Source organism: Batrachochytrium dendrobatidis (genome assembly GCF_000203795.2).
Source record: "Batrachochytrium dendrobatidis JAM81 unplaced genomic scaffold BATDEscaffold_5, whole genome shotgun sequence".
NCBI lineage: Eukaryota > Fungi > Chytridiomycota > Chytridiomycetes > Rhizophydiales > Batrachochytrium > Batrachochytrium dendrobatidis.
Window position 1 is genome coordinate 1,012,367 of NW_006281103.1, and position 24,643 is coordinate 1,037,009.

Here is a 24,643-nt window from a genome sequence, read left to right on the forward strand (position 1 = left end):
ATGTAAAAGCATTCTATTACAACTGTATTCATGCAAATGGAACACCAATAAGCGTGCCAAATACATGATACACCCTCAGTCACATGGAGTGATTGGTGTTGGTTCTCTCCAAATTTACTGAACAATACTATGCCCTTCAAACTCTGACTAAACTACATATTCACTGATTAAGCATGGGGTTCCAATCGCTCAATATACAGCAATGTCGCGAGGTATGGAGTTTCACATTGTTCATTCTTAAACTGCTGACAATCACTTGAATAAAAATGGGTTTGTACAACATGCCATCCAAGACACTGAGAAATAGTCGAGAATTTCTATTGAAAAATCAGCCAGTTTTTAGTAGAAAAACGGAAAGAATATTTGGCCATTGTTTATTCCAAAGCAAGACAAGACTGCAAGATAAATACAAGCGCTAATTTTACGTAAATACGGCTGAAATATTTGCCTAAAACTATCAATTTATATTAGCAATCACTCCAAATTATACCTAAATTAAATGACAACGTCGCTACGATTCTCCACTATTACCCTTCCTTCTGAGATTTTTGCTCTTGGTGTAACTATAGTTGGTGTCGCCATTACACCCATCTTTGCGGTATGGGCCATCTATCGCTATAAGCACCGACCCAACCGTTTGTTTTTTTATCTATGCGTGTGCGTGTTCTTTGCCTACATCATACAGATTATTCGGCTGATTGGTTCCAACGTTGGTCAAGAATACATGACAATCTCTCTACTTGTATCAAATAATATCTACTATCCAAATGGACTGGTATATATGCTGATCCAAACAGAGGTTATGCGATTATTTCTTTTAGATCATTTGAAGAAATTTGTTTGGCAAACTCAAGCTGCTATGGTGTTCCTATATATAACGTGTACTCCTCCGCTTTGGGTGTACGGTGCTCTTTTTGATGAGTTTGGTCAGCAAGGAAACTTTTGGTCTATGGTTCGTGTTTATGCCTTGCACGCTCGATGTAAAAATTTCATATTCTTGCTATCCAAAGTCCCGATTTCCCTTGAATTTTAAACAATGATTTTTATTGCCATTCAAACCAACATAGACTAACACCTATATGATGATTTACTTTGGCCATGTCATCAACTCGCTGTAATAACAATAGTATTCGTATTTTGGTCTTGCGTACTTGTTTCTTGTGATATTGTTTGACATGGTACAAAACGTTTATGCTCTCTACTATCTCGCGAAAATCGTGATTGGCATGTACACGAAACATAGCCGATCTAGTCACCTCACAGATGCAATTAAAAGAGGCATTCACCTCAACCAGATTATCCTATGTGTCCCAATAACCACCATTGTTTTAGCAGACATGGCCATTATTATTCTTATAATGATTCCTTTGCCAAGTACATATACAACAGCTATGCGACATAGAATTCAAGACGCTTATGTGCAGATTGGCTGTGGTCTAGCACCATTGCATGTGATTGGTGGTACAGTGGTGCTAGAACGAATGCGAGATTTCAAAAAGATTGCCGAAAGATACCGTCTGACAGCCATACAGAAATCTGTAATGGATCTGCCTAAAGTCACTAAAGCAAGCCAGGAAATCAAGCAAGTTGCTCGACCCACTGTGGAGATGTGCTCAACAGAGTTTAGTCCATATGAAGAATCTCTTACTTCGGTAAGCAATCCTACAGAATATGATATGCAGCAAGAGAATGCTGTGGCTTTGCAGCCTGAAGTAAGGCATACGCAGCTTGCACCAAGTGAGGGTGATCTAATGGACAAAATCGCAGGCGAAAATGCTGAAGCAATTTAAAGTATATAGTATACCCTTAGAGTATTATGCCAGGCCAAGTCTTCTAAAAGTAAATAGTGATCTCGAGATCATCAATGTCCAGTTTTCCTGATAAACACTCGATGATATGAAACCAAATGTTTAATATTTTGTGGCTTTCCATCAGTAGTATCTCATCTGAAATACACCAGACTTTATCACTTTATTTAATCGAGTCTTGCTAGTTTACATAATAGGCAGCAAAAAATTATACTAAGCCAAACATGATTTAGAATGCTATTGAATCTTGTGTAGTCGATATTCTGATAGCATCAAGTTTTTAAGCAGGCTAATAATATGACAATACTGACAGGGTTAGCAGTCACTGGTAAGCAAGTAAAGAAAAAATGACCAATTGTTTACAACAAAATCTCGAGTGGTAGCTGATGAGTTGGACAAGAGTGTATTGCATACTCATTTATAGCCAATTGAATCATATTCAATTCCTAGCGTGCTAGACTGTTGTAGCTAAAAACATTTGTCAGGTTTGTATAATCAAGTTTTATGATTATTCAAAACACGAACTGAATAGCATGAGTATTGAGTAAATGAATAGGCACAATGATGGTTTTCAATAAATCATGTTTTGCTTTTGGCTTTCAGTTTGACTATTTTCTCATTCTTTGAAATAGTACTGCAAGTCAAACCTGTTGCATCGAGCCAATCCCGCACATTTAAAATGACCACTGCGTTGAGGATATTCGCTATAAATCTTCCGTCTGAATATATTGCATGTGGTATAACAATAGCAGACATTATTGCAACTCCAATATTTGCTGTATGGGCTATACATCGCTATCACATCAGACCGAGAACACTATTTGTATATCTATGTCTTTGCGTCGCGTTGACATATATAGTCCAAATTATCCTTATTATTGGGTCAAATATTCAAAGCAGGCATATGAGACTATTCCTAGCTATTGCAAACAACATTTTTTATCCAACAACGCTTGGATATATGTTACTCCAAACCAAAATTATGCGACTGTTTCTATACGATCATTTGAAGAAATTTGTTTGGAGATTTCAAGTTATGATTATATTTCTTTACGCTACATGCACACCTCCGTTATGGCTCTATAGGATAGTCTTTGATGATTTTGGACCACCAGGAAGCTTTTGGTCAGTAGTAAGTAGAATATACGTTGTATTTTTCAATCTAAATTTGTACTGCATATTATTTGATCTCGTTTGGAACGACTCGAGATATTTTGCCAATACAGATACAAATTAGCAAAGTATTGCAAATCAACTTTTTTATACGTGAATCATACTGCATATTCATCCCATGCTTTGCCATAAAATTGCTAATGGTTTCCTATATCAACTCCATATGAATAGTATTCTTACTTTGGTCTATCCTACTTACTGATCGTACTGCTTTACGATATGGCCCAAAGTATTTACGCCCTATACTATCTGGCTCAAGTTGTCATCCAAATGTACACTAAAGCATTGCCATCTACAGTGCTCACAGAAACAATCAAAAAAGGGATTTATTTCAATCAGATCATTCTTAGCATTTTTATTTCAGCCACAGTGCTTTCCGATATAGTGCTTATCATCCTTATCATGATACCTTTACCCGAGAATTCAACCAAAGATATTTTATCGCGCGTTCAGACGGCTTATACCCAGATTGCAGTTGGCTTGGGCACATTGCATGCAATAAGAGGAACAATTGTATTGGAGCGAATGAGGGACTTCAAAAACATTGCAGAAGCTTACAAATCACTTGGCATGCAAAAATCAGTTGAAACCTCTGCTAAAAAGTTTATAGCCGATGAAATCACAGAAGTTTACCAAGTTGCACGGCCAACTATAAACTATCCTTCTGCTCATGCAACAATGAGCGACATATCTGTGGAACTAGATATGGATACGCAAAATAAGTAGCAGAGCTGTTTCAAGCAGATATGTAATATGCTGTAAAGTCATTTACTTTTGGTTGACCTGCAGCATATTTCAAGAATCTATAAACTCCAAGGTACAAATAATGTTCAGGCCACTATCAAACTATCGTGTATTGGTATTGTATACGTGTAAACAACATCTAGATCAAACCACTGCGTTTTTTGAATCTCCAAAGCAATGTAGCATACATAAATCATTAATGATGATTCTGGAAATTTTAAAAAACAGTACTAAAACTATAAAATAAATTGCATTTGAACAAAGTTTGTCTAAAATTAAATATGCTACTATGTCCTTAAACTTGCACCATGTGGAGACTAACAATTGTTTCTTTCAAGGCAATCATTACAAGACAAATACATGTTCCATTTTACGTGAATACGGCAGTAAATGAAGACCACTTTGACACATTACATAATTTGATTTGATCAAACCACAGGTCAAGTTGACTGTTTTGTTTTTTCATAGATTGTCATGACAATACCACGCGTATTATATCATATGATCATTGAGTTGATTAGCTGCTGTTTGTTTCATGGGAAGTTGACCATCATATTGACAGTATTAGGAAAGCGCGACAAATGCTTGTTCATTTATTGATTCCAAATTAAAATAAAATTGCAAGATAAATACTGGCGTTTTACTTCAAGTGAATATAGCTTAAATATAAGCTTTCAAAACTTGGTGGTCAATTATCAAGATATTAAAAAACTTTTTATCCAAAAGTCAATATCCTATTTAAATTTGGTAATAAAAGTTAGATTCGTATTAGTAGTAACTATTCAAGAAGATGTTTTCTGAATGAGTTGGTAGTGTACATGAGCAGAAGCAGCATTGCTATTTATAGCTGATGATCATTTTTAGCAATACATCCAAGCACTCGACACCAGAGTGCAACTGTACTGAGTCAACATGGTCACAAATGTCATTTTTAGAGTCTAAACCAAGTATCAATCTTTTACTGATTATTTGATTAGTATGAAATGTATATTACTATATCTGGCTAGTATTGATGGCTGTGAAGCTGAGTGCTGTATGATTGACTGTTTGCACGTATTTTGGACCGTGGCTTCCCTGCATTTTAACGTTTCCCAAGCTGGTTGATATTAATAAAGATAATCTTGAGATTGCTGTTACAGGTGCCGAATTTTAGTTTTGTATTTTACCATTGCAAAGGTTCTCAAAACTCAATTAAACTTATATATTTAATTACATGACAACAGCGCTTAGACTATCGACCATCTCATTACCCCATGAGTATACGGCTTTAGTAGTAACCGTAGCAGGCGTAGTCATCACACCCGCATTTTTCGGATGGGCGTATCTGCGATATCTTCATCGACCATCTAGACAGCTTTTGGGTCTATGCATTTCTGTACTTATTGCATTCTCAGTTCAAATAATACGGCTTATTGGCTCGAATTATGGCGACTATAGTAGATCCGTCTCTTCGTCACTGTCTATAAATATATATTACCCCGGAGTACTGTTTTATTGTATTATGCAAACGGGTATAATGCGCATGTTTCTGCCCTATCATCTAAGGCATTGGGCCTTTCGTGCTCAGATCGTAATAGGCGTCATTTACTGCTGCGCGAGTCCTGGTGTGCTAATCAGCAGTGTATTATATCCATCATATAGCGATATGTCTTCTTTTTGGATTTTTGTAAGCTTTTCGTTATCACTTGGCTAATTAGTTTACCTACATGATACCCTGTCGATCCAACTAAGCGTCATTTATGCATTTGTTATAGTATTCCAAACTTGGATTTGGGTTTCTGGCTACAGTGATAATATACGATTGTATTCAAAGTATAGGTACAGTATGTTATTTGGCCAAGATGGTTATTAGAATGTATGCAAATCAAGAGCATAGCGAATTCACCGAGGCAGTCAAACACGGAATTCGTATCAATCAAATCTGTCTTAGTATTGGAGTCATTATAATCGTCCTAGCAGACTTTATTGCCATTATTCTGATGCTCTTTTTTGTGCCTCGAGATGTTTCTCAAAGTACTTCGGTACTGATTCAAAACTCGTACAAACAGATTGGATTTGGTTTGGCACCATTCCATACAATAGGTGGGACCATTCTATTGGAGCGAATGAAGGACTTTAAAAATATTGCAGAGCACTATCGACTTAATGCAATACAAAAGTCACTTTCCAACCAGAAACAAAGCCCTTTATCTTCTAATGCATTTCATATTCCAAGAAAAGCAGGACCTTCGGTTATTAATAGTTCATCACCCCGTTCTTCTACTCAGATTCCTCGTGCTAATAGCGCACCATCAACTACCTGCGCCTTCACTACTACAAACTAGACACGTGGTGGAACATATAGTAAATTATAACTAGCGATAAAAAGAATGATAGCAAAGAGATAAATGAAAAGTTATATGTGACCATCAGTGTGTATCATATGCTTGGCAATGCTTTGTCATTGATAGATTGCCTGTTGGTTTGAATGGCAGGATCATCTATTGTCGTGTCTTGTATCGCGACGAGTCTAATTGTATTGACACGACCAGCTTGCTAAACAACCTGCTGCTCCTCTTGGTTAAATATAGAACACCATCACTCTAGTGGTCTAGTGGTGACTTCTTGTTGAGCTTGGTGTTTTGACAGTCTTCAGCGTTTCACCTACAGGGTCTTGTGCTGACTTGAACCAACTGTGCCGTTTTACAAACAGAAAATTCGTTTTCAAGAGACTGCAATACATATGGTCAAATTGGAGTTCAATTAATTTTGTTTTATACAAGTAAACCTATTTTCCCTAATAATAGTGAGTTAAATAGATCAATAAGCACTATCAGCTGAATGTCACGTACGAATCGGCTCTGAGCATGCCATCTGAACTCTCAGATGAACTCACTGTTAATAGAGAAACTAACCTTGTATTCACAAACCCAGTCACATTAGAGCATAGTTTAATATAGAGCTGAAAATAAATCAGTATGCTAGGTTTAGTTGGCACACCAAATTATCAATTAGCGGTGAGTTTGCTAAAAGTTTTCAAATAGTCAAAGTATATGCAGATAATCCACAATGATAATTATTTAAAGAGAAACAATCGGCATGAGAGTGGTTCATTCTCGTATTTAACAGAAATATTAAAATAGAAATGCGTCAAAGAATACAACGTATGCAAAACAAATATCAGCAATCTGACCCGTCAATAATATCATCGTCATCATCATCCTCGACAATCTCCATATGAGCAGTATTTACGTTGAAATTATTCTCTTGCTTCTTTTGAATGCCATCGTCCAGCTCGTCCTCGGCACCAGAACTCGGAGAAGCGGTATCGTCAGATAAGGGCTCAACTACTTTATTGGACTCTATTGCTTGGCGTGAAAGTGCAGAAGCCATTATACTACGTCGAGATGATCTCCCTGGCGCAACATAGCCTTTGGAAGCAGACTGGGCTGCACGAGAAGAAGCAGGGGTAAAGGAATTTTGGGCTGTTTTTGATCCTCTAGAAGGTTTAGATGTTTTGGCAGCATTAGGGTTCATTTGAGGCGTCGACTTTGAAGCATTTTCCGGCTCAGTCAATACGCATTTAACACCAGATCTTGTCGTTTTTCGACTTGTGGATTTAACAGATGCTTTGGGTAATGGATGAGTTGTTTTGGCGCGCTTAGACTTCAAACCAGGCTTATGCGCTTCTAAAGTAGACGGTTTAGAGAAACCAAAATCATCATCGTGAGCAGAGGCAGCAGCAGCAGCAGCCATTGCAATAGCTGACCGCTTCTTAATAGCTAAATTTTGATCAGTCAGCATTTCTTGAATTACTACTTTGTCCTCTTCAGTATCTAAATAAGTATCGTTGGTCTCCTTGGCATATACATTTCGTGTTGATTCCAGCAAGTTTAACAAACTAGCATCCACAGTCGACTGCAAAAAACCCTCATGCTGTAATTGCATGCGATTTGTGCTGGAGGGAATAGCAAATTCAACGCCGATATCAAGATGGTTGGCGTCAAACTTGACACACTGGATTGTCGCCTTTTTCTCTTTTCCCCTTGACTGGAAAAAGCCTTGCATTTTTTTGACCATAAATCTCCGAGACACCTTTGCTTCATTAGGGACAGTCTTGATGGCATTCAAAATATCAATATTTGCATCAAGAACACGCAGCACAATGCCTTGGTGTTTGTATGGCAAATGGAAGCATACTTTGATGGTATAAGGGGCCTCAGTTTGGTCAGTTTGATAGATTGCATTCTTTGGAATGACCCATCTTAAGCCAGGTGATTCGCGAAACTCAAACAGCACATCGTAGACGCTTTTGGGATCCTTTGGCATTGATGTAGCAGATACTGTTCTATAGGGTCGATTGTATAGTTTAGAGTTGGGATAAGTGCCAAAAGCAGATCCATAAGATTTACGAAAGGATCGTCGCTGCTTAGGTCCAAAAGCCTGTTGTTTCTGCTGTAATAATGCAAGCTGAAGCAAAGTTGAATTAAATGGGTTGATTCCAGGATAAAAAGGAAAAGCTGATGGAGAAAAGTTGCAGGGTTGCTGTTGTTGTGAAGATTGTGCTTGTTGCTGCTGCATCTGCATTAGCATTTGAAGTTGCAGATTTGGCATACCTAATGATGATACTCCTTGACCCCCTTGTCCGTGTGTGCCAGGAGCTCCGCCTATTCCAAAAAGCGCCATCATATGCTGGAATTGTATTGCTTGGGCAGCAGCAAGAATATTCTGTTGTGACGAAAGTGATCCTGAAGAATCTGCAGTCTCAATATTAGTTGGAGGAAAAAATTGGGGGAAAAAACTTCCAGAAGCAGAAGTAGATGCCAATTGGGACATATCTAAAAGTATTACAATCCAAATGTGTTGAAATAAACCGTTTAAGTTGTAGGCACTTGAACAACAAAGCTTGGTAGATTAAGAATTTTTACAAACATACCCATAAAAGAAAGTGCTCCATTCGTACCTGACTCGCCAGTAAAAGAAGCTTTATCTCTGGCATCAATATCATCTTCGATATTGTTGCTTGCATCCATATCGGCATTCTGCTCGGTCTGCTCATTTAAACCGACGCCAACATCCGCGTCTTCTTTGTCATCCGTCTCATTACCACCTGCCTTGTCATGACAATCGCTGTACTCGTCACTATAGTCGTCAGTATCTGCATTGACATCGTCTTCATCCTGCTTGCTAAGTTTTCGAGTAGGGCAAGAAGACACGGCAATTTCTGGTGAAGCTTCTGGCAATACACTGACTGACTCAGACTTTACTACTGATTGGGTACTGGCAGTTGACGTGGACTGTGCTGATGATCGTCCTCTTCTAAGCTGAGGCTGCGAAGAAACTAAAGGTGTAGATTTGGAAAGTTTGGGTTTGCTAGCCTTTGTTTTGGTGGTTGATCTATCGTTAGCAGTATCATGCAGAATGGAAGATGTCTGTACGGTAGTAGGCTGCACCGGTTGATCAGCATGTATGTGCGAGTCTTTTTGCTCTTCTTTGCTCTCCTCTTTGTTATTTATGGACCCAAAAGTTTGATCATCTTGATTTTCATCAATATCCGAGACTGGATCAGGTACAGGAGCAATCCCAGGAAATAAACCAGCACCGTTTAGTCCAGACATGGCGGAAAACGCAGGATTCATTAACTGAGGATAAAATAGATGCTGAAAGTTGAGCATTTGTTGTTGCTGGTCGTTGGTCTCTTTTTCAGCATCTTGATCAGAGTGTTCTAAATCATCACTGGGTGTATTTGCAGATGCAGGATAAGCTTTGGCATTATCCTTGGATAAAGACGAACTGCCATTGTGAGGGTCTTTAGACGCCTTTGTAGCAGCACTGGAAGTGGACAAAGGGTGGAGTACAGGAGGCCATAGCACGGCAGGCAGATCTGGTGCAGTAGTCCCAGTAGACAGATGAGAAGTCAGTGCATTGAAATCGATGGAAGTGCCAGTAGCAGTCCCTTTTTTGCGAGGTTCAGATAGATAGACAACCTTGTAGAAAGTGGTTTCTGGAAACAGATGTGGCCCAATGGCCATGGTTGCGGTGCCTAGAACATGAACATCAGTCATGGTGCGACGAGGTTCTCCGTCCTCCTTAAAGCCAGTGTGTCCACCCAAAGAATCAGCCTTGCCATTCTCATCAAGGTCTATCTGACCATCCTTTCCTGCAGTTGTAGTTTTTCCTGACAAGTGTCTCCCAGGATCTGTCGGAAAGGGTGTGAGACACTTTGAAAAGGCGGTGGTTGTCCATGCAGTGCGGGATGATCTTAGTCTCCCCAATAGAGTCTGACTGTCCCTATCCTTTGTATTACTCATGCTAAGTATAAAGGACAGTGTCCTACATCAAAAGGGTTTAAATCCATGCTGGTGTTAGTGATGTGCTACTGGGTGCTGTCTCCCTCAAATCAGTCCAAATGTCTCGCATTTCTGCATCACTCACCTGGCTAAATGTCAGCGGATTTACACGTTGCTTGTCCGTAACGTGAGCTCAAAAAGTGACTTGAAAGAAAAGTGAAATCTTGTGAATTTGCCTTGCATGCTGTCCACGTGATTTGGAGATTCAGGCATTTAGCTGGGCTAATCTAGTGGCAAGTGGTTTCTGTGTGAATAATACTGGCCAGTATACTCGAATTATAATTGTAAGATTTCATGGGTTTTAATTGTTTTTATATGTATTAGAATTACAGCTACCATCTCAAAGACTATGTCGACAGTCGGCCACATATTGACTTATCAAGACTTCAAGGTTGGATTGCAGATACATCCGAGTCTTGTATAATTACTGGTAAAATACTTTGACCAAAAACATCTGCAGAAAATAAACTTGAATTATTTTTGACGCCTTGATAAAAACAATCACAGCTCAATACTCCTGTTCAGCTGTACGCATACGTTCAACTCCAAAAGATTTTGACTGTGCCAGTTACTTGACTGGAACAGACAGGGCAACGCCCAATATTCTGCTGTCCCATACCTATTTTACAATCTACAAGTAAACAAAGCAAAGAGTCACTTGTTAGCTACAAGTTATTTTTAAATTCCAAAACAGCAATAAAAGTTTACCTTCGCATATGCACAAGTGATTGCATGGCTGAAGAATGATATCTCTCATGCGTGTCGTACATACTACACACTTGATACCATGATCGTTTCTACGTTGATTTTCGCGTTGTCGCAATGAAAGAATGCGATCCACCATCCTTGCAACAGGCGCGTGCGATGCCAACACCCGATGGAAACGCTCTACTCGCATTGCTACATCTCTTACTGCAGATGCAGCTTCTTTGACAAATCTTTTGGCGCCTGCTGCAGTTAAAGACTGTGATCGTGTGGGCACTACTGTGGCTGATCCTCGATCATTTTTATATGTCGCAAATGTAGGTGAGGATGGATTTGAAATCAAAGCGTCTTCCTCAAATTGCATTCCATTTGCTTTTAAACTAGCTAGTGTAAGATTTAGAGTCGGTGAAACTCCGCTAGAAAGACTGCGCCGACGATGGCCCCAAAGTTGTGAGCCTTGAGCCCCAACATTTACATCTTGCTTATTTAAAGCGTTGGGTTCGTTGTGTAACACTGCATGGCGCATCTGTCGAGTAAATACTCTTCCTGGACATAGATACGACTCATCCAACGCGTCTTTATGCTGTAGTACTTCTGAGCCAGCATATGCATCTGAAAGCAGCTGTTCGATTTCATCTGCTGAAATCCTATCATTCATTTTAGCCTTTTCATCTTCATCTTCATCCTCAAGTTCTCCTGATATACTACCATCATTAGTCTTGTCCTCTCCCTCATCTGATAGCCACAGCTGATCATTATAGTCGTCGATATCCTCAGTCGGCATATTTTGATTCGTATCTAAAAACCATCTGTACAGCGACTCTGCTTCGTCCTGATCCAAATTGCCACCCAGGAGCCTTCTTTCTAAAACTGGGCTTGTTGCTTGTACAAGCGATCGCTGCTGCATGGCTTGGGCTCCGGCCAAATTAGTCCTGATGGCCGCTATTTGAGCATCTTCTCGAGAATTAATTTGTGCAGCATGAGTAGATACTGCAACTCCAACTCCAACGCCAAAATTAAACAGTACGGCAGCTGCAAGCACCAGCATATCTGGCACCCACATCAACCACGGGACGCCATATCCAACTGCTATACTCCAACCAAGATGGATTCTTCTAATCCAATGAACAGCTTTTGGCGCATTAGCACAAATCTTCCCCAGCCGCTCATTATCCACTGCCATGTTGCAAGCTAGGTGGCTTAACAACGTAGCCATATGAAGCCATTTTAGAAGCATCAAAGGAAGAAGCTCAATTGCATAGTGCATATATAGTACTGCTGCCCAAAGAAAATCTCCATCGATCGAGCCGCGGTGGTAGCTTGGAACCAGGCCATCAGGATGTGGATAGAGTATGATGTAGCTGCGAACTATGGCTTCGTAAACCATAATGTCCAGGAAAAATGAATCAGCCAAGGTTTTGGCCCATTGTGGTGAATCATCCGAGTCAAATTCACTTGTGGCTCCAACTGGAGGTAGCAGTCCTGACATGGGGTTGGTAGATGCGTTTGCCGAGTACATCAATGCTGCGGAAGCTTCAGAAGATTTAGTAGCAGATTCGAATGCAGAGGGTGCATCTGGCCCAAACTGAGTCAAGATATTCCAAACTCCACCACCCGAGTTTAGCAATGATCCAACATTCAAAACTATATTTATCATGAGTCCTAAAATCCAGATAAGCAGCAGCACCCTTGCTGAAACTATTGCCCATATAGGCCATGATTGGATCTGCAGTACTCTCCGCAATATTCGAATGGTCAGAAATATGATTGCAAGGGACAACGCACATTGGAACTGCCAAGTGTGCAGATAGCTTGTACTACTCGAAAGGGTATCTGTGAAAGAGTAGGTTGGTAGCCATAGCACAAACCGAAGTAGAGAGGGTTGCTGAACAGACTCGCTGACTGTTCGCATATGTATTGGATCAACCATCTCAACACATATATCCGTAACTGGTATCAAAGCAAATAGTTTAATACTACTGGGCCGACTTGCTCAATGGTAGAAAATTTTGATTTTCATCAGAAATTCAATCGAGTTGAAACCACGACAAATTATAACTGTAAACTCGACTTTATTTGACCAGTTATTGACTGTCCATCAAATCTTTCCGTTTAACAGCTGTGTTGGTTCGATTCTTTATCGTAACAGAGGGAACAATAATGCCATCACTGTCCGAAGATCCCGTCAGCTTTCGGAAAGTGGAAGGGGAGCGAGATACACTCGAGTTTACCATCAGCAGTGTACCGGCATTACCATTAGTATCACTTCCAGAACCACCAGAAAACACACCTCCATTAAAGCTTTTGACTCTAACATGCGATGTTTCGAAACTAGGCGTTTTCGTAATTCGAGGAATACCGTGTGATATCGATTCTGGACGTGGAGACTGACTCTTACTATCCTGAACTGTGATGGAATCACCTTTCCCAACATATGATGAAAGTGACGAGTTTTTGGATAGATTTGGCAACACAGGTTTTTTGAATGTATGAGTGGGCAAAGGTGAATGCTGTCCTCTTTGGCTTGTTAAGCGTGGCAGAATCGGAAGTTCGCCGCCATATATAAAGTCAAGATTGCTGTTGGGGTCATGTTGATCAAACTGTGTCTCTTGGCATATATCATTAATTGGAGTTTGTATCTCGGAATATTGAGAGGTGAGTGGGGGGAGTGTGTTGCCAATCGCAAGGCTTGGTAAAGACGATGGGACTGCTGAAAACGTTTCTACAGTGGTACTACGCACAGGATCCAGTTGGATAGGAAGAGTAAATTCCGCCGTATTCCGTGTAGTAGCTTCCTGGTTATTGAAAAGTGTCGCTTCATCTTTCAAACTCAAAATGTAAGTGTATTCAAGGTTTTTAGCCGTGACATCATACAACTCCCACCGAAAGTCTAAATTATCTTGAATCAGCTCGAGCGTGGGCTGTGTGATGCATACCCCTCCAGCTGGTGCAATCTCTTGGACCTAACGTTTGAATTCAAATCAAGTTCAATTATTATTACATGTTTGGCAATGTTATTCGTCGATTCCAAATTGAACAATGCAAACAAACATACCCTTTCTGCAATATCAACTATTGTAGATGTATAATAATGATATTGAAGTTTTTAGAATAACAATGGCTTGATGAGTAAATAAACAAATACTTTGGATCCAATCAAATCAGCATACCAGTGTCGCCAAGTACATTGTATCGAAAATTTTTAGGTCCACCCATAATAGCAGCGTAGCAAGGTCCTAACCATCAAAGCAAGTTTGGTCATTTATCCTATGCCATACATATCTTGAGCGTTTTAAAATGTCAAAAGCAATACCTGAATGCACCCCGATTCGAATATTTACCAATCCAGGAAAGTTGTTGACCACATTTGGTAGTTTGTTTAATGTCTGCTTTACATATGCCTGCATTTGTAAAGCAACCATGCATACTGCCGATGCTCCTACTTTTGGATCTACATCATTTTTAATGGCAGAGCATGCCAAATATGCATCTCCAATTGTCGTGATCTAATTAAAAGTAAAGTTAGTTTCATTTTGCTGCAGAATACCAGTTTTTTGAAATTTAGCAGCCAAGTCACCTTTTCAACGTTGTATTCGTCAGTGATAAAGTCGAAAAAAGAAAACAAAGTATTAAGCATCTCTACAATAATAATGGGCTCTTTGTTTCCTGACATCACGGTAAAACTAATATATCATAAAGTCATGTAATAAGCATCCGAGTATAAATAGAATGACACATTTTACAATTAACAGTACCTAAAAATACTCACTTGACAATATCCAAAAATAACACTGAAATAAATTTCAGCTCTTCATACACAATCGAGCTTGGTTCTGCTACAATTTGACTGATGACTATCTCTGGCAACACAATATGCAGCAACCTTGAGCTTTTTTCGATTTCGTCCCATACCAATTCACCTTGAGTGTCCATAATCACATCCAAGAGGTACTCGACACGCTGCAACCGCATTCCACGAATAATTGTCAAATATACCATAAAAATACAGCCTACAGATCCTATAGTTGTATACCAGGTGACTTTTTGAAGAATATGAAGAGTGACTAGACTAAAAAAGACAACTGCTGCAGTCGTACGTGATTTGTAAATGAAAGTTATTCCGTTGATATGATAGATGCTGTAGGCTAAGATTTGTACCAAGCTACCGCCCACCATGAAAAAGTAGCTGTACAATCCGGTCCACGGAAGCATGACTGTCCAAAAAGATACCAACAGGCTTGCAATGAGCACAAAAAACTGGATGTTGCGTATTTGTACATCTCTTCCTCTGCTGGTATACTCTCGAAAAAAGCATAAAAATATAGGATTGATGGCCAACAAGCAAATAGTTACAATCCATCCGCCAATATACAAATTCAAATCCTCAGTCACCAATGCAATGCTTCCAAATAGATTAGTGTAGCTACACAGACCAAGAAAAAGAACCATGACTTCAACACAAGCAATAACTAGCCAGCTATGAATAAAAGAAATATGCGTAGATGTGACAAAATCCATCTGGAACTGTTCTTCGAGCGCGGTGTGTTTAAATCGCAGAGTTTCCAAATCCATTTCATTGTATATGACCTTCATGTATCGATCAATTCTGCTTCCATGAGTCGAGTCACAATCTTTGTCGTGCTCCTTGTCATTAATCATTTCAACCTTTTCGCACATTCGAAGAATAACTTCAGCCATTACATCTCGTGCCTCCAAGCTTGTTTGCTGTAGTTTATGCTCGTCTTCAATGGTAAGTTGTCGTCTAGATGCCGATGCCGATGCTGAAGTCGATTGCCCAGCTGTAGTAACGGAAGATCGCAACAGTGTGGTTTTGCGCACAACAGCAGACATTGCTCGATTGATCGACTTTTGAGTCAGGGGGTTTACAAAATCATTCAAATCATTCAAATCGTTGCTAGATTGAATGCTACATTCATCTTCTTCCTTAATCATATTGCGTTTGACACTGCTATAGTGTTGACCATCTTTGTTAGAATAATCGCTTTTTCTTGCAGAATTGCTTTCATTCAAACCCAGCCAACCGGACTTTTCAACTGTATCAAAAGTCTGACTATCGGATACATTTGGAACAGAAACAAGCAAAGTTGGAGGAGCATTTGCATTTGATGTAGCACCGTCATAATCACTTTCAATAAGCTCAATCGGCCCATTATGAGGTCTTGTATCTGTGTGTTGATAGCTTGGACGTCTACTGCTAAAAAACTGTTTAAGATCTCCATCTGTACATGAGCTTTGATATTTTTTTTGAACATCAGAATGGGATTGTATACGAGTCAATTTTCCATGAGATACATTTAGTTCATAGCTATGCGTGCTGCCTGCTTGAGAAATACTGAGAGGATGTAAAGCATCTTCTGCATGGTCATGACATTCAACCGCGTTTTCAAGCACTACTGAATCACCACGTTGCTGTTCTATTTGAACTGAATGAGCCCCATTGTCCAAAAGTATATTGCTCTAAAAACAAACAGAAACCAAAATTTTAGTTCATGTTGTTTTGGTATTTGAGATGTCAGTTGAACCAAAACAGAGTGCTGTCATGCGTATTTCAGAAATCACGCAATACCATCAAATTCTCCAAAAGCAAATACTTACAGCTGATAAAGCAGTTTGTAGAAAATCAGACGTTTCCGACTTTTCGACTTGGCTCAACTCTCGTGCATTATTTTGCTGTAATCGCACAGGTTTTCCTTTGTCACTCTTTTTTCCTGATAAATTGCCTGTTGATATGTTGTGCTGTCCTGGCAAAGAAGAAATCATTGACGAGATATTCATAGAAGTATGACTAGATAGTGGTACTGCGGCAGAAAATGCACTACTTCGTATGATATTGGCTAAACTGAGTCTGCGGAAGCGAGTTGATGTATTGAGTTTATCACGTATAGTGACAGATATTCTTGGTTGGGATGATTCCAAGTCAGAATTTTCTTTATGTCTCTCTTTGATGTTGCAAAGCCTTAGCAAGCCTTTACCTTTGACAATCTTTGCTCCAAGAGGTTCTCCATTATATACTTGTTGCGTAGTTGAAAAAATGAGACCAAACGATTAATATTGGCATGTTTAACCATGACTTTGAGTATTTTGAAAACAAAGTGATAAAATACATACTGTTGGCCAAAGTCTTGTAAAGGTTTTCAGATACAACAATCTGGTTCACTTTTGCGATTCCCAAGTATCGGCTCGACACATTGACTACATCTCCATAAATCTCGTAAACAAACTTTTTTTTGCCAACAATACACGCCACAAGTGGACCTATATACAAATAGCGACTATGCATTAAATATTGGCTTCAAAAAACTGTGTAATATACTACAGTTAGTGATCATACCAGATTCAACTCCAAATCCAAGTTTGAATGTAACCGTTTCAAGCACATTGTTGTCGAGCTCAATTTGCTTTGGTGTTTTAAAGTATTCAGTTAACGCGATGGCCATGTCAATCATTTGAGTCAAATGAGAAGTAGATTCACTTAGTCCACCGACAATCAAAAATTTGTTGGAAATGGTCTATTTTAAAAAAGCAAAATAATCAGTTTAGCTGGCATCATATATACAGTCTTGGCTACCACATTAAAACACCAATATATACCTTGATTTTTTCCAATGACTCAAACTGGCAAATTGACTCATCAATGTATTCAAACAGGTAATTCAGAGTAATGATTGCATTCTTCATAGACATATTACCAGCAACAAACTCTTTGAAATTTTTTAACTCGCCAAACATGACTGTGGCATTTTCATGCCGATGAGCAATAAGATCAAACTTGTGCTGGCCTTTTAATTTTTTAATGATGGATCTGGGAAGACAGACTGAGAGAAGGTAATCGGCTTTGGCTCGCTCAATACTGGTTTGATGAAGTTGCGCATCTACAAACTGGGTTTTTAAATAGTTTAAGCGACGAATACGATCGCCAGAGCTGACGTAACTAAATGAAAGGATGCAGGCACAGATAACTGGAATAAGATAAATTATTCCAGTAAGCCAGTCTACGGATTGGCTATAGATAAACCCGACTTTGATTAGAACAACGACAAGAATTAAAAAAATACGACTTATAGATTCCAGATATGTCAAAGCAAGGCCACTTGAAAGACTACAGTAAACAATGCTACATATAGCTGTGCTTCCTATAATGTCGCTTGGCAATTTAGAAATGAATAGATCAAGACATGCTGCAGTAAGAAGTGCAATAACCTAATCCATAAAATTGCAATTATTATGGTTAGATTAAAGTAGTGGTTTAAAGCATACGCGGATAATGGTTAAAACAATTGTTCAAATAGGGCAGTTGTATAGTTTAGCATTTAAGCTCTTACCACAGCGGATTTTAAAATGTTTATTCCATAAGGAATTCTTGTCGCAATAATCAAGTATCCTTTTCCAGCCTTGATCCAACTTAATGCAGCCAAAAATAGCATGTTTACTAACAGTATAACTGTTACGGCTAGCCCCATATGTGCTGTAAGCAACGTGAAATCTGCAATAACGATTAAAACTGTAAAGGTTGACAGCACTCTAGCATAGATTACACGATTGCGTAAAAGAATTGATTCCATGTAATGATCTTCCATTTTTTGAGACTTGAATTTATGGGACCATGGATGAACGAGAAGACGCCATTCAAGAAGTCGTCCATTTTCAAAAACCTTTTCCAAAAGATGGCTATCAAAGAAAAATTCTGAATTTGTATCGGATAGTTTGTCTAAATATGTTTTGTGAAAAATTGCATTGGTGTGATATGTTTATAGTGGGTAGAATATTACAGATGAAAGCGTTACAATTAGTATAGTGTACCAGCAACAAAAAAGAAAGTTTTACTCTGGTGATCACAGTATGTAGCAATATTACCAAATTTTAATATTCCATTGCTATTCAGCTTACTGAAAAAATTACTTTTAGCAGAATCGTCCGACTTTTTGTTATTATCAAAATCCAGATCATTATTGAGTGGAGTGGGATACACTTTATGTCTTGACGGAGGAACGCGCGCAACGCGAACGACTGCAAGCAAAAACTGCTGCCAAGCATTGAAGAAAAATCGTAGTATAAGTGAGCTATGGGGCTTGCGAACGGATGAAGCTCGACTGTGATGTAATACAGGCTCGCTGGAGTACAGGTCACGGCTTTGTATATGATTATGCCTAATTCTAGGCTGCAAAGAATGAGTGGGTGGTGCTGTCGAGTCTAAATGTATGGGAATAGAAGAATCTATAGGAATACACGTATCGCTTTTATAGACTTGTGCCATTTGCAAAGGAATTCAGATTTAAGCAACGGAGCCCCCTGCAATAACTAGTTGTACTGATAGTATCCAGCGCTATGAGTGAATTGTTGGTCCAATATTGTCTGAATCTGAAAAATAAATACTTGATAGAAAATTCAGCTCGATTTGAGCACTACGGTAGTAGTAAAAAGTGCAATTAAACAGGCCAAGAATTACAATGGTAATATTTCAACTAGGGTAAACTTGAATAATCCAAAATTAAAGTTGTCTCAATTTTAGGTCTACTTAACCCGCCATAGTAGCAAATGACTAACATTGAGTCTTGTTTATCTCATGATCTTATTAGATCCAAACATACTACCAAAGGCTTAATATTGTGCTTTTGACAATGTATCTCAACACATGCAACTAAACTTTGTTATGATTTACTGTCGTATGATATTGTGTTGGATTTTCAGAGCAATCTGAATAATAAAGTTTGGTTATTACAGCTGGCGATAATACCAATAAACTTTTGCCAATTCTAAACCGAGTTTGCGGCCATATTCACATAAAACGGAGCATTATTTTTTCCGTTACTATTTTTGGAATAGACAATGGTCAATATTCGTTGCGTTCTCCTACTAGCAATCAATACTATCAATTCAATCAACAACATTCATCGTATGGAACAGTTGAACAGTACAAACTCGTTTATCCTAATCTCAAATACGCTCGCGCTCTAGTTCAAAAAACAAAGATTGCAGTTTAGGAATGCAACTATACATGCCAAACACTCGATGCTATAATATTGTCCAGTAAATGTGAATTATCATTGCATGAAATTGGCTGTTTATTATGAATTTGACACCCTTATTTATTGTTTCATTTTGCGTGAATACGACTATAAATACACTCGTTCTAACAATCATTGCTGCACATTGAAGGTGGATTGCCACTTATACTAGTAGTACTATCGCAAAGACGAATGCCTTTTAACAGCTTCATATAAACGACCATCTATATTGCTTCAATTTCTGACAAAGAGCATATTCATACATCCGTATAACCACCACTTTTACATATAGCCATTCATGGGAGCAGCAGGTTCTAAGGATGCTTTCACAAAAGAAGACGACAAAGACAATGTAAACTCGCAGGGTGTTTCTGGCAATAGTTCTGCTACATCAATGCGCAAGCCAGACTCGAACTCATTGCTTTGTCAGACCCAATTGAATGGCCACCTCGAGTTTAATGGGATCTCGAGTGACCATTTACAAAGTGGTTTGAAGCCTACAGGTCAGTTTATATATCTATTCATCTAGTGTAGACTGCGCCATGTATATATGCTAAAATGAATTGGAGCACTTGGCAATGGATGAGTTGCAACTTGCATGGATTGTTGAATTCACCTCGTGGCATTCGCATACAGTCGCCATGCACACAGATGTGCAACTCCTATATAGCTGTATTGCATAATATATCAATTCATTGCCATTAACACACCTTGTGTATGCAACTATTTTTGATATTCTTCTAATGTGTATTCTGGACGACTAGATGGCAAGCCACACCTCACTAAATCTTCAGAGCCCATAAACACAACCAACAGTAGTGAGGGCTTTGAATCTGAATCATCGAATCCGCCCATCTATGGTCAAGATCCGTCACGAAGCATACTCTATCGTCGTACTCGCAACAGCTTCACATCTTTTTTGAAAATGCTAGAGTTTTCGTCATCATTGCCTTTATCAAAAAGTAGTAGCCATTCCAACATAGCATCATCTAGCAATGGTTCTGGATCACAGAATCGACATAGCATGCACCAATCACAACAGTCTTCATATAATCAAAACCAATCGTTTCATCGCCGCCAGTCATCAACACCCCCAAATTCTAAATATCGGCCTGCACTGATGACTTTTGAAGCAGAGCATGCGGCATTTATATCATCTCCTTTACAACATTCGGAATTGCCTGGCCAAGAAAAAAACAAAATAATCAAGCAAAGGGAAAGCACGAGTGTTTTTTTAACTTCTTGTTCAGGTTTGTTATCGGATGTGCCAGCTCTGCAGTCAATGTCTGAGTCAAAGCTGACACCATCTTTAGCCCAACGGCGATCACAGATTGTTTCTGCTATTCCTGAGATTATATATCCAGATGATAATGATGCGCTTGTAGATTTGAATGCATCGCATAGTGGAAAGAGTATTGATGACTATCCAGACGCCATTCCGCAGCTTGCAGGCTCCAATTCTATCTTGCTTGGTGATGAATGTGATGTGGTAACTGCCAAATCACCGTCATCTGTTCAATCCAATCAGCTATCTAATCAAAACCTTCAGTCCAATTCAGATACCACTTCAAACACACACAATACAACACAGCCATTAGTAGATTCGCAATCAGTGCAAGATTCAGCGCACGACAAACAAGCTTTACTTGTTTACGGTACTGAATCAAATGAAGATGCCACAACACTGTTACATACACAACCTCACCAGCAAGACAAAGATAATAGTATCAATAGTGGCAAGCTTTTAGAGGATGCTAGCGTCAAAAATACTGTTACTACTGACGCTTTGGATTCATCAGCAAGACTTTCTGGTGAAATAGCACCGAAACCCATCGTGAATGAAATCTATTCACAGCCTGTTGCCAGAATTCTAAACAACGATTTAGATCAAGTCGTACCTGGGTCCATGTCACAACCAAATCTTTCTTTGCAATCTCGACACCAAACACTGGCATATCGGCGATCATTGGTGGCGAATACTGTAAATGTACAAAGCTTTAGTGCTGATTGCCTGCTGCCCAATTCATCGTACGTTTTTCTGGAATTATACTGTTGATTGAATTTTGACTTTTTGTGGCATTTCTAACAAATTATACTTTGTTTTTAACCAACCATTTCAATATTTATGTTTGAATTTGAAAATAACCACAATTTGGATGAACATGGTTTGAATTATTGCCACTTTTAATGTTCATTATATGGCCGAAAATATTATTAATACCATTTGATCACAACTTTAACCCTGGAATTTTCAATTCACCCTAAACTACACTTTGACTTGCCAACCAAAACTGTTTTTTAAACTCTTGTTCTGACGTCTATTATTGACTTTTCATGCTTGAACTGCTGGCGTATTCATCATGACTGCTGTTTATCCTTATTTTTTGGCATTTCCATTGATTTGTATATTTTGTGTATGCAACCTGTTTGTATTGCGGAACTTGACTTGCTGAATTGATTCTATTGTCGATTCACTTGAATTGCTTATTTATTCTTAACCTTGCTGGGATGTCATCGACAACTACAATTTACTGCTGCTAACCACACGTATGAATCACTGCCTGCTACAACAACAACACTTTCAAATATTACAAATTCCACGCTTATCGCTTTATTGTTTGTTGTTCTGGCACCACAGATCAACTGGACGAAGCCCATCTATTGCAGAGCGACGGGCAAGCTCGCCTAGATACATGTTAAATAAAGGACTATCGCCTGGCCGGCTAAGCATATCTGCTGAACCATCCGGGGACTCGTTGGATTTGCAAAGCAACTTGGCACCTACAATTCCTGAAAGTGTAGTCGAAGAAAGCCAAGAGAGCAGCACTCAACCACCCATGTCGTCTGCATTCAAACAGCTTGCTCCACTGCAGACTAGTCATAGTGCTCCATTGACTGTTGTTCCTAACCTACAACCACCCAAACTCAATATCAAAAGTGTTCATAATAATCGTCATGTTCGCACTCATTCCAACAGCAATTCTCGCAACACTCACAATCCAGCAACTGCAACAACTGCAACTGCTTCTAGTACATGCACTGCTATATTGCATACTCCAGAAAGCAGTCCGATGTCGGCTACAAGCAGGCTGCAGGCTGTCACTCTAGCTCAACTCACAACCATACTTGAAAAGGCCTGTTATCTACCTGGCTACCTTTTGAGTATACTGTCCTGTGGGTCTCCTTCTAACATCCGACGTTCTCTCAAGCGTGTTTACAAAACAATTCAAGAGATGGAGGATCGACGACTAACATTGCATCATAAACTAGATCCATCTATGGTGCAGCCGGATAGCGATAGTGTTGACCGTATGGTGTTTACAACGGCATCTGCCACATCTCGAGCGAATATTCGGTTTAATCGATACACGGACATTCTTCCTTTTGACTATAACCGAGTGCGATTACAAGGGGTACAACCCAATGTTCATGTTGATGGAGAAAGTAGTACGAGTTCCTTGCACATCCGGTCACCAGTCTCTGCCACCATGCTGGCGGCAGGCACAGACTACATCAATGCATCCGCCGTATATAGTATTGATGGCCATCGCAAGTATATTGCAGCTCAAGGGCCTATGCCAACCACGCTTGGAGCATTTTGGGAAATGATTTGGGAACAGTCGAGTGGGGTAATTGTCATGCTTACCCAAGAGGAAGAAGCTGGTCGAATCAAATGCACTCGATATTGGCCAGATGTTGTTGGGGCCAGCAAGCGATACGCAACCACTTCATCATCATCTTGTGGACCTGCAGCCATTTGTTTTCGAGTTCAGTTTACAGACGAGGTAGTTTTGATGAACGGACAAGCGGTTCAGCGAGAGTTTATTGTCAAGAAGGAGATGGTGGACGATGTGTTGAACCGACATGTGGAAGATGATCATCATTTTTACGAGAGTAGAGGTGGTGCATCGAGTGCTCAAGCTGCAGAGATTGTATCTACAGACAACTCTCCTTCAATTACCACTGAACACCATGCCAAAACAGGAACACCCACATCTGCATGTCGCTCTGATCATAATCATCGGATTCATGCGGGACCAGAAATCCGTCGAATTCGTATGCTTCATTTTCTAGCATGGCCTGATCATCAAGTGAGTTCTCCTTGCTCAGTACTTCAGCTAATCCGGATTGCCAACACTACTCAGGCGATTGCTGCCTCGGATATGATTATTCTTGATGCAAGTGGTGTACAGCCTTCGAGTCCTGCTACTGTTGGACCAATGGTGGTTCATTGTAGCGCTGGATGTGGACGAACTGGAGTGTTCTGCACTATTGACTCGGTACTGAGTAATATGATAGGATCGCAGATCATTGCCGAACAGTATCCAATTCTCACTCAGCATAGCATGCATACATCCGAATCTATTAGCACTTTGCCATGGGTTGATCCATCAGAGATCCAGCGACTTCCAAAAGACGATATGGTTGCAATGACAGTGAATCACATTCGAAGACAGCGTATCAAGGCTGTTCAAACATCAGCACAGTTTATATTCTGTTACGATGCGGTTGTAACACAGATTGGAGAATGGTTCGAGGCTGGTGTTAAGCCAACGTGGCAAGTTGGTCATGACAAGATATCTACGCCTATCGTGGACGCACCTGATACTACTGTACCTTCTGCGAGCACTGAAGCTTGTTCATCTGCTCATCCTGCTGATGAGGCTTCTAGAAATACAACAAGCGAGTCTGATGCAGTAACAGATGTCAGATAATGAATCATTGCCAAAGCTTAGCGGTTTAGTTGATCACAAACTACCAAACCATAGATATATAAATTATAGTTTTTTCAAAGTTGAATAGTTTATTTTGGGTCGAGATGTGCAAATGATTACTGGCCAGATTTTGCCAAATTGCT

The 24,643-nt window shown here is 39.5% G+C and overlaps 7 protein-coding genes across 7 annotated transcripts; 4 read left to right on the forward strand and 3 right to left on the reverse strand.

The window, feature by feature from the left end:
* Positions 1-499: 499 nt before the first annotated feature.
* On the forward strand, positions 500-1,790 carry BATDEDRAFT_24591 (uncharacterized protein; the record flags this gene model as incomplete). Its single annotated transcript, XM_006678429.1, has 2 exons — positions 500-952; positions 1,128-1,790. The coding sequence occupies 2 exons, from the start codon at positions 500-502 to the stop codon at positions 1,788-1,790; spliced, it is 1,116 nt and encodes a 371-aa protein (XP_006678492.1).
* Positions 1,791-2,105: 315 nt separating this feature from the next.
* On the forward strand, positions 2,106-3,707 carry BATDEDRAFT_24592 (uncharacterized protein; the record flags this gene model as incomplete). The annotated part of the gene is made up of 4 exons (XM_006678430.1): positions 2,106-2,136; positions 2,441-2,545; positions 2,669-2,940; positions 3,153-3,707. 4 exons carry the CDS (start codon positions 2,106-2,108, stop codon positions 3,705-3,707), a joined length of 963 nt encoding a protein of 320 aa, XP_006678493.1.
* Positions 3,708-4,938: 1,231 nt separating this feature from the next.
* BATDEDRAFT_24593 (uncharacterized protein) lies at positions 4,939-6,049 on the forward strand (the record flags this gene model as incomplete). The annotated part of the gene is made up of 2 exons (XM_006678431.1): positions 4,939-5,329; positions 5,544-6,049. 2 exons carry the CDS (start codon positions 4,939-4,941, stop codon positions 6,047-6,049), a joined length of 897 nt encoding a protein of 298 aa, XP_006678494.1.
* Positions 6,050-6,800: 751 nt separating this feature from the next.
* Positions 6,801-10,157, reverse strand: BATDEDRAFT_35005 (uncharacterized protein). Its single transcript, XM_006678523.1, has 3 exons — positions 10,140-10,157; positions 8,641-10,037; positions 6,801-8,542 (listed from the first exon to the last, which is right to left on the reverse strand). Exons 2-3 carry the CDS (start codon positions 10,013-10,015, stop codon positions 6,885-6,887), a joined length of 3,033 nt encoding a protein of 1,010 aa, XP_006678586.1. The 5' UTR covers positions 10,016-10,037; positions 10,140-10,157; the 3' UTR covers positions 6,801-6,884.
* A 436-nt stretch (positions 10,158-10,593) lies between these two features.
* BATDEDRAFT_24595 (uncharacterized protein) lies at positions 10,594-12,671 on the reverse strand (the record flags this gene model as incomplete). Its single annotated transcript, XM_006678432.1, has 2 exons — positions 10,594-10,685; positions 10,763-12,671. 2 exons carry the CDS (start codon positions 12,669-12,671, stop codon positions 10,594-10,596), a joined length of 2,001 nt encoding a protein of 666 aa, XP_006678495.1.
* Positions 12,672-12,843: 172 nt separating this feature from the next.
* Positions 12,844-19,034, reverse strand: BATDEDRAFT_24596 (uncharacterized protein; the record flags this gene model as incomplete). Its single annotated transcript, XM_006678433.1, has 12 exons — positions 12,844-13,722; positions 13,815-13,831; positions 13,930-13,995; positions 14,073-14,265; positions 14,337-14,442; positions 14,529-16,237; positions 16,376-16,791; positions 16,889-17,035; positions 17,112-17,289; positions 17,372-17,980; positions 18,103-18,488; positions 18,668-19,034. 12 exons carry the CDS (start codon positions 19,032-19,034, stop codon positions 12,844-12,846), a joined length of 5,073 nt encoding a protein of 1,690 aa, XP_006678496.1.
* A 1,049-nt stretch (positions 19,035-20,083) lies between these two features.
* On the forward strand, positions 20,084-24,500 carry BATDEDRAFT_24597 (uncharacterized protein; the record flags this gene model as incomplete). Its single annotated transcript, XM_006678434.1, has 3 exons — positions 20,084-20,288; positions 20,550-21,813; positions 22,424-24,500. 3 exons carry the CDS (start codon positions 20,084-20,086, stop codon positions 24,498-24,500), a joined length of 3,546 nt encoding a protein of 1,181 aa, XP_006678497.1.
* Between the last annotated feature and the right edge of the window lie 143 nt (positions 24,501-24,643).

What these genes read in the sequence shown, in the direction of transcription:
- BATDEDRAFT_35005 (XM_006678523.1), bottom strand. Translation starts at nt 10,015, where the DNA reads ATGAGTAATACAAAGGATAGGGACAGTCAGACTCTATTGGGGAGACTA. An exon ending in TGGAGCACTTTCTTTTATGG is followed by an intron (nt 8,543 to 8,640) that starts GTATGTTTGTAA and finishes TAATACTTTTAG; the next exon opens with ATATGTCCCAATTGGCATCT.